General features: G+C 31.8%; 1 protein-coding gene across 5 annotated transcripts; it reads right to left on the reverse strand.

The window, feature by feature from the left end:
* Window positions 1-4,022: 4,022 nt before the first annotated feature.
* Window positions 4,023-13,225, reverse strand: LOC105782931 (uncharacterized). Of its 5 annotated transcripts, none has more exons than XR_001129951.2 (4): window positions 12,569-13,222; window positions 12,023-12,108; window positions 11,391-11,495; window positions 4,023-4,192 (listed from the first exon to the last, which is right to left on the reverse strand). XR_001129951.2 is itself a non-coding variant. In XM_052631917.1 (3 exons), the coding sequence occupies exons 1-3, from the start codon at window positions 12,723-12,725 to the stop codon at window positions 11,542-11,544; spliced, it is 255 nt and encodes an 84-aa protein (XP_052487877.1). In that variant the 5' UTR covers window positions 12,726-13,224; the 3' UTR covers window positions 10,247-11,541. The 5 variants fall into 5 exon arrangements, 2 of the variants coding, with proteins under 2 accessions (XP_052487877.1, XP_052487874.1); XR_008196591.1 differs by lacking the exon at window positions 4,023-4,192 and adding an exon at window positions 10,247-10,700 and having other exon boundaries at window positions 12,569-13,225; XR_001129952.2 differs by lacking the exon at window positions 4,023-4,192 and adding an exon at window positions 10,247-10,877 and having other exon boundaries at window positions 12,569-13,223.
* Between the last annotated feature and the right edge of the window lie 749 nt (window positions 13,226-13,974).

Raw genomic sequence — 13,974 nt, forward strand, 5'->3', positions numbered from 1 at the left:
ATAGATCATATATATAGGTCTTAAAATTGAATGGAGAATAAATGTAAAATAATTTGTAAATATTTCGTCAAAATTACTTTTAAAATTTTAAAAATTAAATCAAAATTTACATTTTCAAGCATTGATAATTCATTTTGTATGTAATAGTTTTTAAAAGACAAGGATAAAGCAACCTTTAATTTTAAAAATTTTGTTAAGTAATAGAAAATATCTTATACAACTTCATTCAAACACGGAAAAATATTAGTTTTTTAGAAAAGTAACTCATTTTCCATAAATGATTTTTCGGAAGTTATTTTCGTGAAATAAACGAAGCTTTTGAATTTTTTTTTGTCCACATTAATCTTTGAACTTGAATTTCGTCAAGCAATTTAATTATTTTAATACCGTTAAGAGGTGATGACACTCTCTTAGAGTAGCACATCATCACCTATATTTTTAAATTATATAAAATCTATATATTTTTTTCTAAAATACACCTTCAATTGTATTATTTTAAATTATAAACTCTTAAATTTATACGATTTTAACTATCATAAATTTTTTAAAAATTAAGTTAAGTACTTAACTTTTCATTTCATCACAAAATCATAAACTTTTAAAATTAATATGAATTTAACTATCATAAATTAAAAAAGTTAATTATTTAACTTTTCATTTGATCACAAAATCATAAAGTATAAACTTTTAAAATTAATTGGTTTGTATTCACTATCAACCAATAGTGTTGACAAATCAATTTATTCTACCTTTGATGTTGTTGTGGCTTGATGTTCTTGCTTATTCACAATCCATTTTACTTGGAATTTTGTACTATTTTTCTAAATTAATGATTTTTTAAATTATCTAGTTGGTCATTTAATTTTTAGGATTCTTTCATTTTGATTATCTAAAATGAAATCTTTGCAATTTTATCATTCAACTTTTAGGGCGCTTTCATTTTAACCACCCAATCATTAAATATTTAATGATAGTTAGCTTGTACATGCCACATTATGTTTGTACTTTCATTTTGGTCGTCTAACTTTTAGGTTCATTTTGGTTACCCAGAAAATATTTTTTTTAATATTGATCAGGTTAAAAAAAATAAGAATTAAGGCTTTAAAAATTGTCAAATTGTACTTGTTTACCCCATGTCGAATGTTCTAATTTTTTAATTGAAAATTTAAATTTCAAAATATCAAAATCAATTAAATAAGTTATTGAAAATTGTTTATCCTTGATATTGTCAACCAATTTGTTACTATAATATTGAAAATAATTAAATTAATTAATTTACTCTCCTTTTAAATCTTAAATTTTTATTTTATGTTTCCAAATTAAAATAAACTCAAACAAATCATTTTAATAATTGTACATGAAACCCAATTTTTTATCATATGATCTTGAGTCTTCCGTATTAAGCTAAAAGCAAAAAAAATCATTGTAATTAATTAAATTTCAAGATTACATAATTAAAAGATATTTAAGTTTTATAGACAATTATTAAATATAAGCTATCGAGTTGATTTATGAAGAATAATATGGAAACATAAAATAAAATTTTAAAATTTAGGAGATTAATTTAATTAATTTCAATACTACAATAACAAATTGGTTAACATTATCAATGGATAATTTTTTTTTCAAAAATTTAATTAATTGATTTTCATGTTTTGAAAATTAAAATTTTAATATTTAAAAAAATAGAATTGTGGGGCGTGCCTCGCATTTTCGGGCATACCAGAGAAGAAACAGAATTGACATCACGTAGAGGAGGAGCACGATATCGCGACGACGCGATAGACGATGTCTTAATGAGGCAATATGCCACTTCACGACATGGCGACGTATATTCAACTTAAATTGAGTTTTTTCTCTCAGTTAAACTTTGATTAGTCTATGAATATTTTAGTCATATTATGACTTTAATATTAGCCTATTTAAAAGGTCTTTGTAACGTTATTTAGAGAGTTAATAGAATATCTCTTATGTGAGATTTGATGAAGAGTTGCGGGGAGAGTTTTTTTAGAGAACTTTGTATTCAGGTTTTGGGTTTTGTTCTTTGGGATTATTTTCTCCATTTTGTACTATTCATTGGTTTGCCAAATTAGTGAAGTTTTATTTGCCCGTGGTTTTTATCCTTTTCGGAGGAGTTTTCCACGCTAAATATTTGTGTGTTTAATTTTCTCTACTTTTCTTGCTCGTTGTTTATATGAGTCAATCCCCAACAAATTGGTATAAGAGTTTGGCTCGGATTTCGCAATCGACCCATTCAGAATGGAAACAATGAGATTCGACATCGAGAAGAACCCCAAAACTCTTGACTAGTCAGAATGAGAAGAGCTTGATGAGAAGGCTCTATCATCAATCCAATTGTGTCTCACGAACAATGTGTTGCAAGAGGTATTTACAGAGAAAATGACAGCAACCTTATAGAGAAAATTAGAAGCCCTTTATATGATAAAGTATATCGCAACTCACTTGGTATTGAAACAACGATTATACATGTACCGTATGGACGAATGTGAGAATTTTAGGGGCCACATTAGTCAATTTGTGCTATTTTCCTCTTTCTTATAAAACTTTTAGGGAGACCCTGATTTATGATAGAGATAAACTCTCATTTGAAAATGTGAAGGGTAACTTGTTGAGCAAAGAAAAACTTGATAATGAGTTAGGTTCGGGTAGCAAGTCGTAGTCAAGCCTCGCTTTTGCTTGCTAAAGGCAAGCAACAATTTAAGAATTCAAGTTAGAACAAATTTAGGTTAAGATCGAAGTTAAGCGATCGTCACAAGACATGTAAATACTACAAGAAGGTAGTTGATGCTAGTGTAGTCGAGGATAATTGTGATGATTGGTGGTTGGTGTTTATGACCGAAAGGTCTAAACTTACATCCGAGTAGATTCTGGATTTGGGGTGCTCTTTCCATATGTGTCCAAACAATGACTTGTTCTCCACATACAGTCCAATTGAATGTGGATTTGTGCTTATGGGGAATAATTCACCTTGTAAGGTAATCGGTGTTGGTATCGTTCAGATCAGGATGCACGATGGAATCATTAGGACACTATTAAATGTCAGGCATGTGCCTGATTTAAGCAAGAACTTATCTCATTTAGAAATTTAGACTCAAAGGGTTGTCAGATCGCCATCGAGTCAAGCGACATTAAGGTATCTCATGAAGCTTTCGTTCTAATGAGAAGTCAAAAGACCGTTAGTCTTTATGTTCTGCAGGGTTCAACGATAACCAATAAAGCAATAATTTCTTTATTTGTTAAGGAGTTGGACTCGACCCGTTTGAAGCATAGGCAACTTGGTCATATAAGCAAAAAATGTATGATTGTTTTGAATAAGAAAGGTTCTCTTCAGGGTGTAGGAGTTGGTAAGATAGAGCACTTCGTTTATGGGAAGTAGATACAAGTCATCTTTGATTTGGCAATTCAAAAAACTAAAAGTCTTCCACTTTCAAAGTCCAAGTACTGTTTGGACTCGATTAAGTATCCTGCAAAATCAAGTTAGTCCCCTAATGGGGCTCGACAAAGAAGGCTTATAAAAATATGAGTCAATGTGGAGATTTGTGGAATATGCCTCGTATTTTCGGGCAAGCTATAGGCGAAATAGAATCAACGTCACGATGAGGAAGAGCACGATGTTCTGACGTGGCAACATGTATTAAACTTAAACCTAGTTTCTTCTCCCAGTTAAACTTTGATTAGTTTAAGAATATTTTACTCATATTAGGACTTTAATATTAGCCTATTTAAAGGATTTCTATAACCCTGTTTAGAGAGTTAACAAAATATCTATTATGTGAGATTTGATAAAGAGTTTTAGGGAGAGTTTTTAAGGGAGCTTTGTATTCAGGTTTTGAGTTTTGTTCTTTGGGATTATTTTCTCCATCTTGTACTCTTCGTTGGTTTGCCAAATTAGTGAAGTTTTCTTTACCCGTAGTTTTTGTAACACTCTAGACCTAGCTTAAACATCCAGTCCAAGCTTAGAGAGTTACATTAGGAATAATCAAATACCACACAAGACACAATAATACCAAACCATGATTCACATAAATTTTAACACAAATATTAGTTAAATATATATTCTGCCAAAGTCATACTATTATAGTTTAACGAGAATCCTACTGAAATAATTTAAAAAAAGCTAATAGTTCGACCGAGCTCCTGCAGCATCGACCCGTTCAAGTCTACGAACCACCTGAAATCCAAGCAATAACAGAACGAGTTGTGAACTTAGTGCGTAAAAGAAATTTATTCTATTAAAGCTCATTTATAGCATAGTTCCAAATTCAGATATTCGGTTCGATACAGAAGTAATTTCAGTTCAGATTTAGAGTAGATGAGCTACATATGTATATATATATATGCAATTTCAGTTTATATACGATACAAATCAGATTCAGATGCAATATTCCTATCCCCACCTGCTACACACCATCTTCATCCATCCCAACACACCACTAAGGACATTCAATGCCCAACCAACCCTACACACCTTAAAGTGTTCGTTGATACTTTTACAGAAATGCAACTTAACTGCTAATTTAGTATGCGACAAGTGCCAGAATCAGATTTATACTCATTGTGGCGTAGCTACGATTTCAGAACAGATTTCTTCCTCACTCATAATATCCCAACCTATGCCGATGCAGAATACAAGTACCCGTATCATGTATTCAGTCATTCTAATTCATTTCACAATCAAATAAAATAGTTCAACATCATAATAAGCATTATAGTGTACTTATAACTAAGTTGCTTACAGATCAATCTCAAAGCATCAGATAGTTCTAATATAATCAATTTTAATCATTCATACATTGAAGAGGCCAGTATCAATCTTAAGTAACATTTTCAGCCTCGAAAACAGATTTTGAGCCCCAATAATGTGGCACACGGCCAGGTTACACGCCCATGTGCCTTGCCTGTGTGGTTCTAAAGCATAAACAGTGAGTTACATGACCTGAACACACGTCCGTGCCCTTGCCCGTGTGACTCACATGGCCTGGGTACACGTCCGTGTCCTTGATCATATGGTTTTATACCACAAACACTGAGTTACACTGCCTGAGCACTCCAGTGTCTTTGGTTGTGTGGTCTTGTACCACAAACAGTGAGTTACACAGCCTAGGTACACGCCCATATCCCTGGTTGTGTGGTCTTGTACTACAAACAGTGAGTTATACGGCCTAGGCACACGCCCATGTTCCTGGCTGTATGGATTCTGCACTAATGTGGCCACACATGACCGTGTGCTTTGCTCGTGTAGCCCCAAATCGAATGAACAGTGAGTTACACAAGCCAACCACACAGTCTGCCACCATTTTCAGCAACCTGAAACTTGCAAAATTAAGGTTTTTGGTACGCACTTGATTTCGCTTTGACGGAGAAACAACATGGAGACTACCTAGAACCTTGTACGAAATAGAATGAATCAGACTAACACTATGGAATAACATCTTTTGCAATATCCTCACACAATATCGATCTTACAGGCAATGAAGACTTCCCAATTCACATAAAAATCAATTGTAGTAAGAAGAAAAATAAAAGAAAAGAAGAATAGGAAAACAAATAACTAAAAAATTTAGAAAAAGTAAAAAGAACGATAGAATTTCTTAGAATGTTTTAAATTAACCACCATCCCACCTCCGACATTTGCAAAAAGAAATATTTCCTAACACATATAATGGACTTGAACTCAGAACCAGACAGAATACAGGCAGATGCTTAACCAGTGAACCAACAGGTTCATTCTTGACACTGATTTAACCACCTAACACATGGATAAAAGTTGTTTTAAAAATAACAAAACTTTTAGCAATGCAACTCAAACTCCAGACCTTAGACCCAGAAGCGGAGCACAGAACCAAAGATACAAAAACCTAATTACTGCAAATTCTCACAATTAAACTATTAAATTTTTGAGGTGTTACAGTTTTTATCATCTTCAAAGGAGTTTTTCATATTAAATATTTGTGTGTTCGATCTTCTCTACTTTTCTTGCTCGTTGTTCATACGGGTCGATCCCCAATAAGAATTTTTTGGCAATGTGATAAGCAAGTACAATTTGACAATTTTTAATGCATTATTTTAGTTTTTACTTTTTTTTTACTTTAATTCTTATTTTTTTTATCTCAATCAATACTTTAAAAAAGGATATTATTTTAGGTGACCAAAATGAAAGCGGCCTAGAAGTTGGGTGATCAAAATTAAAGTGTGAATATGATGTGGCGTGTACAGTGAACCACCGTTAGATATTTAACAATTGGGTGACTAAAATGAAAACTCCCTAAAAATTGAGTGACAAAATTACAAGAATTTCAAGACCAAAATAAAAACACTTTAAAAGTTGTATAACCAAATAGGATGTGTACTCTTATTATTATTATTATTATTATTATTATTATTATTATTATTATTATTATTTTATAGTTTGTGTTAGGTGTATGCTATAAGTGCTTTTGTTCAAATGAGTATTGTTAATAATTTAGAGATGGCTAAATGTCTTTTAATACTTTATTTATGAATCAATAAAAATTATGGTTTTATTGTATATTACTTATATATATATATATATAGTTGTATAATAGCATAACATAACACCACATCTAAGATGCATTTGATAAATCATTTAAAATTTCATTTTATTGAAAACAATTTTTAGACATTTAGTATTTTAAATGTGTCATGATTATTTTAATTTTTATTTAATATAAAATTTTAATAAAAAGTATTGAATAATATAAGTAGCTAGTTAACTAATTATCATTTCTTGTAAAAAAATATTAAGTTGAATTTATTTTATTAAAATCGAAATAAATTATATACATTTTAAAAAAATGAGATATTCAAATTATCATATCTATCTTTTATCCAAAATTATCTAAAATAACATAAAATATTATTTAATAAATTTAAAATTTAAAATAAATAAATATTCACTTTTATCAAGCAACACAATTATATATATTAATTTACCAAACAAATTTAATATAAATTCAATACTCATAAAATTTAATAGTAAAAATCAATACTTAATTTTGAAGCACTTAATCAAACTCATCTTAAAAAAAAGGAAAATCTTGTAATTAGCTAACGACACTCAAAACTATAAAGCACCTCCAATGTTATTGTTAGGATCGACCCGATTAAGCAACAAGTAAAAAAAATAGCGGAATAAATTGAGAAATTGAACACACAAATTTAACGTGGAAAAACCCCTCCAAAGAGGATAAAAAACCACGGGCAAATATAATTTTACTATAATGGCAAAAAAACGAAGAGTGCAAAAGATGAAGATAAAAACTAAACCCCAAAAACCCAAAAACAAAGAACCCTCAAAACGTAAACACAAAATTCTCTAAATATGTTATGAGTTCTAATCTCTAATGAGTGTATTTTCTAAGGTTGTAAAAGAACCTATTTATAGGGTAAATTAGTAGGTAAAATAAACTATGCTAATAACTACTAAATATATTATACAAATATATACTAAATCTTTTAGAAATAAAATATATTTTGTTTAACTTGACTTGCAAGTAATCTTTTAGAATTTGGGTTACACAACTCTAACAATCTCCACATTGATACGAATTCTTACAACGCCACCTTTACCAAAGCCAGCCACGGGCCTATCTTGAACTATGCAGGGAATTAATTGAGTCGAATCTGTGTTTAGAATCTGGAAGACTTCAAACCTTCGACTTGTGCACTGCCAAATCAAAACTAACTCGGGTCTGATTTTCACGAACACAGTGCCCTAACTTTTCAAAACTTGTATCCAAAAGAGAAACCCTCTTCAACGAAATAGTCATAGCTTTTTCCCTCCTATGACCAAGTTGCCTCCGCTCCAAACGAGTTGACTTCGACTTCGTAACGGACGAGGGACGTCTGATTTCACCGGTCACTGTAGAACCTTCCAGAATATAAAGACTGTCGATTTTTTTACCTTTTAACAAAACGAGAGCTCCACGAGGTACTTTAATGTCGCTCGACTCGATGTTGATTCTACATCCTTTCAACTCTAAAATACTCAAGGAGATGAGTTTCTTTCGTAAATCAGGTACATACCTGACATTTGAGAGTGTTCTAATCGTCCCATCGTGTATCCTAATTTTAACAGGACCAATACCAATACCACTACCAATTACCTTACTAGATGAATCATTTTCTATGCGCACAACTCCACCTTTAACCGAACTGTATGTGGAGAACCATTCTCTATTGGGACACATGTGGAAAGAACATCCCGAATCTTGGATCCACTCGGACGTTAGCTTGGAGTTATTGCTCGTTGACATTAACAAGAAATCATTACCGCTTTCATCGATCAAATTAGCACCAGCTACATCTTCCTCGTTACTCTCATTAGCTCTTTTATTTCGCAGTTTATAACAATTTACTTTGACGTGACCTAACTTTTTACAACAGCGACACATTTTGTCTCGTTTCTTTGATGCTACCAAAACGGAAGCTTGCCTATCTACCTTGCTATCTAACCAAACTCATTGTCGAGTTTGTCTCTACTCAACAAATGACCCTTCACATCTTCGAACAAGAGTTTGTCTCTGTCATAAATCAGGGTCTCCTTGAAAGACTTGTATGAAGGGGGTAAAGAGCACAATAATAACATAGCTTGATATTCATCGTCAATATGAACCTCAATGTTTTTTAAATCATTTAAAAGAATATTGAATTGACTGATGTGATCTCTAAGAGCTCACATTCGTTCATGCGAAACGTAAATAAACATTGTTTCAACACTAAACGGTTAGTCAGAGATTTAGTCACATAAAGAGTTTCTAACATTTTTCACAAGGCAGATGAGGTCTTCTCCATCAATACCTCATGTAATACCGAATTCGCGAGGCACAACTAGATTGTAGACAAGGCCTTTTCATCAAGCTCTTCCCATTCTATTTGATTTAGATTCTCAAGCTTTTTCCCGGTAACAACCTTTTTCAGTTCGGTTTGAACTAGAATTGCCATCATCCGAACTTGCCACAAATTGAAATTTGTCTCACCATCAAACTTCTTAATTTCAAACCTTGTTCTACCATCTCTGAACAGGCTGATCTATGAAAATTCAACTAGCTCTGATACCACTTGTTAAGATCGACCCGATTAAGCAACAAGTAAAAAAATAGCGGAATAAATTGAGAAATTGAACACACAAATTTAACGTGGAAAAACCATTCCAAAGAGGATAAAAAATCACAGGCAAAGATAAATTTATCATAATGGTAAAAGAACGAAGAGTACAAAAGATGGAGATAAAAACTAAACCCCGAAAACTCGAAAACAAAGAACCCTCAAAACGTGAACACAAAATTCTCTAAATGTGTTATGAGTTCTAATCTCTAATGGGTGTATTTTCTAAGGTTGTAAAAGAACCTATTTATAGGGTAAATTAGTAGGTCAAATAAACTATGCTAATAAATGCAAAATATATTATACTAATAAATACTAAATCTTCTAGAAATAAAATATATTTTGTTTAACTTGACTTGCAAGCAATCTCTTACGGCACGTTTGGTTCGCTGTAATGGAATAGAGGCGTAATGGAATAGAGACGTAATGGAATAGAGGCGTAATAGCAATTCAATTGTTTGGTTGAATGTAATGGAATAGAGGCATAATAGTATTCTTGTGTTTAGTTGAATGGAATAGAGGCGTAATAGCATAAGGAAAAAAACTAAAATGACTAGAATACCCTTAACAGAATTTTTTGTAGGTAGATGATTTATTGTTATTGTTATTAAATTTTAATAAGATTATTAATATAAATAATAAATAATTTAATAATAATTTAAAATAGTTATTATTAAATATAATTTAATAAAATTCTTAATATAATTATTCTTATATTAATTTACTAAAATCATAATATATAATAATATAAAAAATATTTAATCTCATTTATTATTTTTAAACCGTAATACAAATTTAATGTACTAAAACATTATTAGTGAATCAAATAATTTAATTATTCTACAAAAAAATTAGAAAATATTAACAAACATACCCTAAATTAAATTTCATGTATAATTTTAAAATTTACCCCAAAGATTTAGTGTACTTCTTGACTGAACTTGACAATTAAGTTTATTTTAGTACTTGTATATTTTTGTCCACTTTAATAATTGAACTTGACAATTAAATATATTTTAATCTTTGAACTTGAAATATATAAAATTTTATTGACATAACACTTTAATAATTGAACTTGACAATTAGATATATTTCAATCTTTGAACTTGAAATATATAAAATTTTATTGACATAACACTTTAAGATTGTCTCACATCATTAAATTTGGACGGAATATAAATTCATAGTCAAAATAGACCTACTTGTAAAGTTAGATACTAAAGTAGACCCTAACAACATATAAGTATCAAAACGAAACTAGCTCACAAAGCAAAACTTCTTATGAAAGAAGATAAACAAATTGTGCTACTTGAAGGGAACAACACTGGCACTGGAAAAACATTCCATGGTTGAGGACATAAAATCTCTTAAGCACTGTGTCCAGGTTATGAGCTACTCACAGCAACACAGATCGCTGGGAAATAGTGTGCCAAATTACCTTTTGTATCTCTTCTTGGAACCACATGGACAAGGAGCATTACGACTCATTTCTCCACTCTTTACCATATTAAACTTGGCAAGATCCAATGGTGTTGAACCCATTAGCTTTTGCACTTGCAAAAGATAAAAAAATAAAACGAATGACATTTGCAATGGAGAAAGAGAGAGATGCATAAACTAATACTTGTCATTGATGTTTTAAACTGTGGGAGAAACATTCATCCGAACTCAAATGCGAATTTCAGCAACTGAAGATGAATGAAGGCAGACATCTCAGTCTTTTAAGCAATCTGGCATTGAACCAAAAAAGCATAATGCAGATCAGCAGACCAAACATCTGTAACTCTATGTTAGTTCGACTCTTTCTTTTCCTTTATGCATCCATGTTTGATGCAAGTCTGGGACTAGAATGAATATAGGGAGATAATCCTCTAAAAATACTCCAAATACATTAAAAAAATTGGACAAAAAATGAACATAACACACCCGTGTCAAACATATATATCAGACACTCAAACTATAGTCTGAACAACAAGATATACAATCATTAGTTTGACTCAGATAATATGCATAACTAACTCCCCTACCTTCTCAGACAAATATCTTACTTATCTTTCAAATAGCTCATCCTACATTCAACATCATATTCACCGAGCAGCAACCAAAAGACAAAAATACATTAACTTAGAGAATTTAAGATCGGAAAAATTGAGCAATAAGCATAAATACACTAGCTCATACATTTTAATCATTCAACATATGATCAGCAAAAACATAACTGAAAAAACCAGTGGTGAACCTACCTCAGCAAAGTTCTTTTGGCATCAGTTTGCCTTCCTCTTTCAGCTTAACCATCTTCTTATGAACTTCTTTAGCCCATGTGAACTTCGCAAGCGCATTCTCAACATCTAATAAGGTACATCTAATAAGTTAGATGTTATCCCTTTCTCACTCTTAAAGGTACATCTAGTGAAAAGAAAAGTTCAAAACAAATTAAATTAAAGAGAGCTTCAACCAAACTGCTTCTTTTAATGTCTAACACCTTAACAAAAAGTGTGCCTAGGCACACCATGCAAGCGCCTAATCAAATGCACCTTGTCCAAAAATATCCAAAGCACTTAATCAACTTTGTCCTATCTACTGTTAGGTAAAGGTAGCCTTCAAGAAGGTAACATAGGTTAATTCTTGTTTAAGTTTTATTGATTGTTGTAAATGTTGTATAAACGTGCAAACAATTTACCTATAAACTTAGTACAGGTAGCCTTCAAGAAGGTAACACAGCAACACTAGCATTGAAATTTAGTTCAAGCAATGAAATAACAGCTGTAAAGAAAAGCACTCCTACAGACGCCAGTGAAACCATAGTACAAGTAGAGTATAAAGAATTCCAAGTTCACTGTTCAAAAATGAAGAAAAAGGGTATCAATGTTTATACCTTTACAGCTCGCCAATGATCTAAACATTCCCGATGTACATATTTTGATGTTCCTTTGCACTTGCAAGGAGCAATAAAATCTCTACCTGAGGAAAACAATTGCACATTGAACTAGTTATTAGCACAAGTTCCTTCAAACAACACCCTTAGCAACAAAAATTAAGTTTAACAACACCCTTAGCAACAAAAATTAAGTTTTCTTTTTTTCATAATTATTAAACATTATTGTGTAGGATGAGCAAAAAGATTTACTGCGAAGGAATTATTTAAAATAAAAAAGGAAATTGAAAATAATTAAATTGCTATTTTTATCTTCTCTAATTTTGTTTAATAATCCAATCAGTTCGGTCGCCAAACGAAAAAATTGAACACGTTATACTAGAGTGATGTACATAGTTGGAACAGACCAGATTTTTTTCGAGAGGAAGGCTTAAAATATGCAAAGTGATCGTGATTCATAGCACAATCGATGAAACCAATTTTTTAAAATTTCTTTAAAAAAAGGAAGTTAAATTTGAGGAAATAGGGTTTAAAAGTAGAACATACCGTCGATTTCGAGGCAAATTCGACACTGAATTTGATCGGCTGGACCTGCCTCGAGGTCGATCTCGTTGGGGTCAGTGTCGGTGGGGGAGCCATGAGAGGCAATTCCTCCGATTGATCGCTCATTGTCGATTAACAAATAAACAAAGGAAATAGCCATTTTCGATAATAATAATTAATTTATAGAGAGAAAAAGGAGCAATCTTGAATTTCTCTCCTCTGATTCTTGAAGCTGATATTGATGTCTTTTTTATGGTTTTTCCAGAGGAATTTCAACATCAGTAATGAAGGAAAAAAGAGAAATAAGATAAAGGGAAATAAGAAGGAAAAAAGGGAAACGCAGAGATGGAAAGGAAAGAAGAAGATGAAGCTGAGGGCAAAAAACGAAAAGGGAAAAAAAAATACTCCCGTGGAATGGAATGGCTATTCAGCGGTGAAGGAATGTTGACTGGTTGAGAAGGCCAAGCGTAAAATGTTGTAAAGAAAAAGAAAAGAAAATGTTGAGAGACAGAGGGAGCAAATCGGCAGAAACTGAGCAAATCAGCAGAAGCTAGAAGGAAGGAAGAGAAGACGCAAAGGGGAAGTCGATCGGGAGGGTAAAACAGGGAGGGTAAACGAAGTAGCACCTAAACTGAGCAAAAGGGGATTAGAAATCGGTGGATTTTGGGATTAGGTCAGTAATGTATTAGACCCGTAATAGCAATACCATGAACCAAATAACGGATTAAAGGGGGATTAAGTGGGGTCCACCGATTAGGGGCCAATACACCCAACTAAACATGCTGTTAGAATTTGGGTCACACAACTGTAATAGTTATTACAGCATTTCGAGAAAACACATATATTATTTATTTATATAATTTTGTTAATTGTGTAATGATTGTGAAATAGTTTTGTCTGTAATAACTAGAAATGCAAAGGAAAAACACACACTTAAAATAAATTTAGTTGATAACTGCAGGTGTAGTTGATTTGTTTAGGGGTTCCCTCCAATAATCACTTTTAATATTCATTCATTCCAGCTTGATAATCTATCAAGCAAGAGTGAGTGAGTTCCCATCCCCAATAAAATTACTTATAATTAGCTTTTTGTCTTTTTTCCAAATTTCATTTATTTCTTACTTTTAAAACAAGTCTGTTATAATTATTTCTTAAAAAAAAAGTGTCATAATAATAAAAGAGGTCCTAAGTCAAACTACAACAGCAATTTGCTAATATACGTTTTTGTGTATCATCTTAATGCTGCACCCTCGGGCCTTTACCGTATATAAATAGTTGATTAAATCCTTATGTTCTTCGTCAAGTTGACACTAATTTTTTATGTCTTCAACATACAAGCGAATTACACCATTGATTACTCACCGGAAAGTCGATCAGCGGTAATTAAAGGAAGAAAACAAAAAACCCAA

This window comes from Gossypium raimondii, chromosome 1 (assembly GCF_025698545.1).
Source record: "Gossypium raimondii isolate GPD5lz chromosome 1, ASM2569854v1, whole genome shotgun sequence".
Taxonomy (NCBI): domain Eukaryota; kingdom Viridiplantae; phylum Streptophyta; class Magnoliopsida; order Malvales; family Malvaceae; genus Gossypium; species Gossypium raimondii.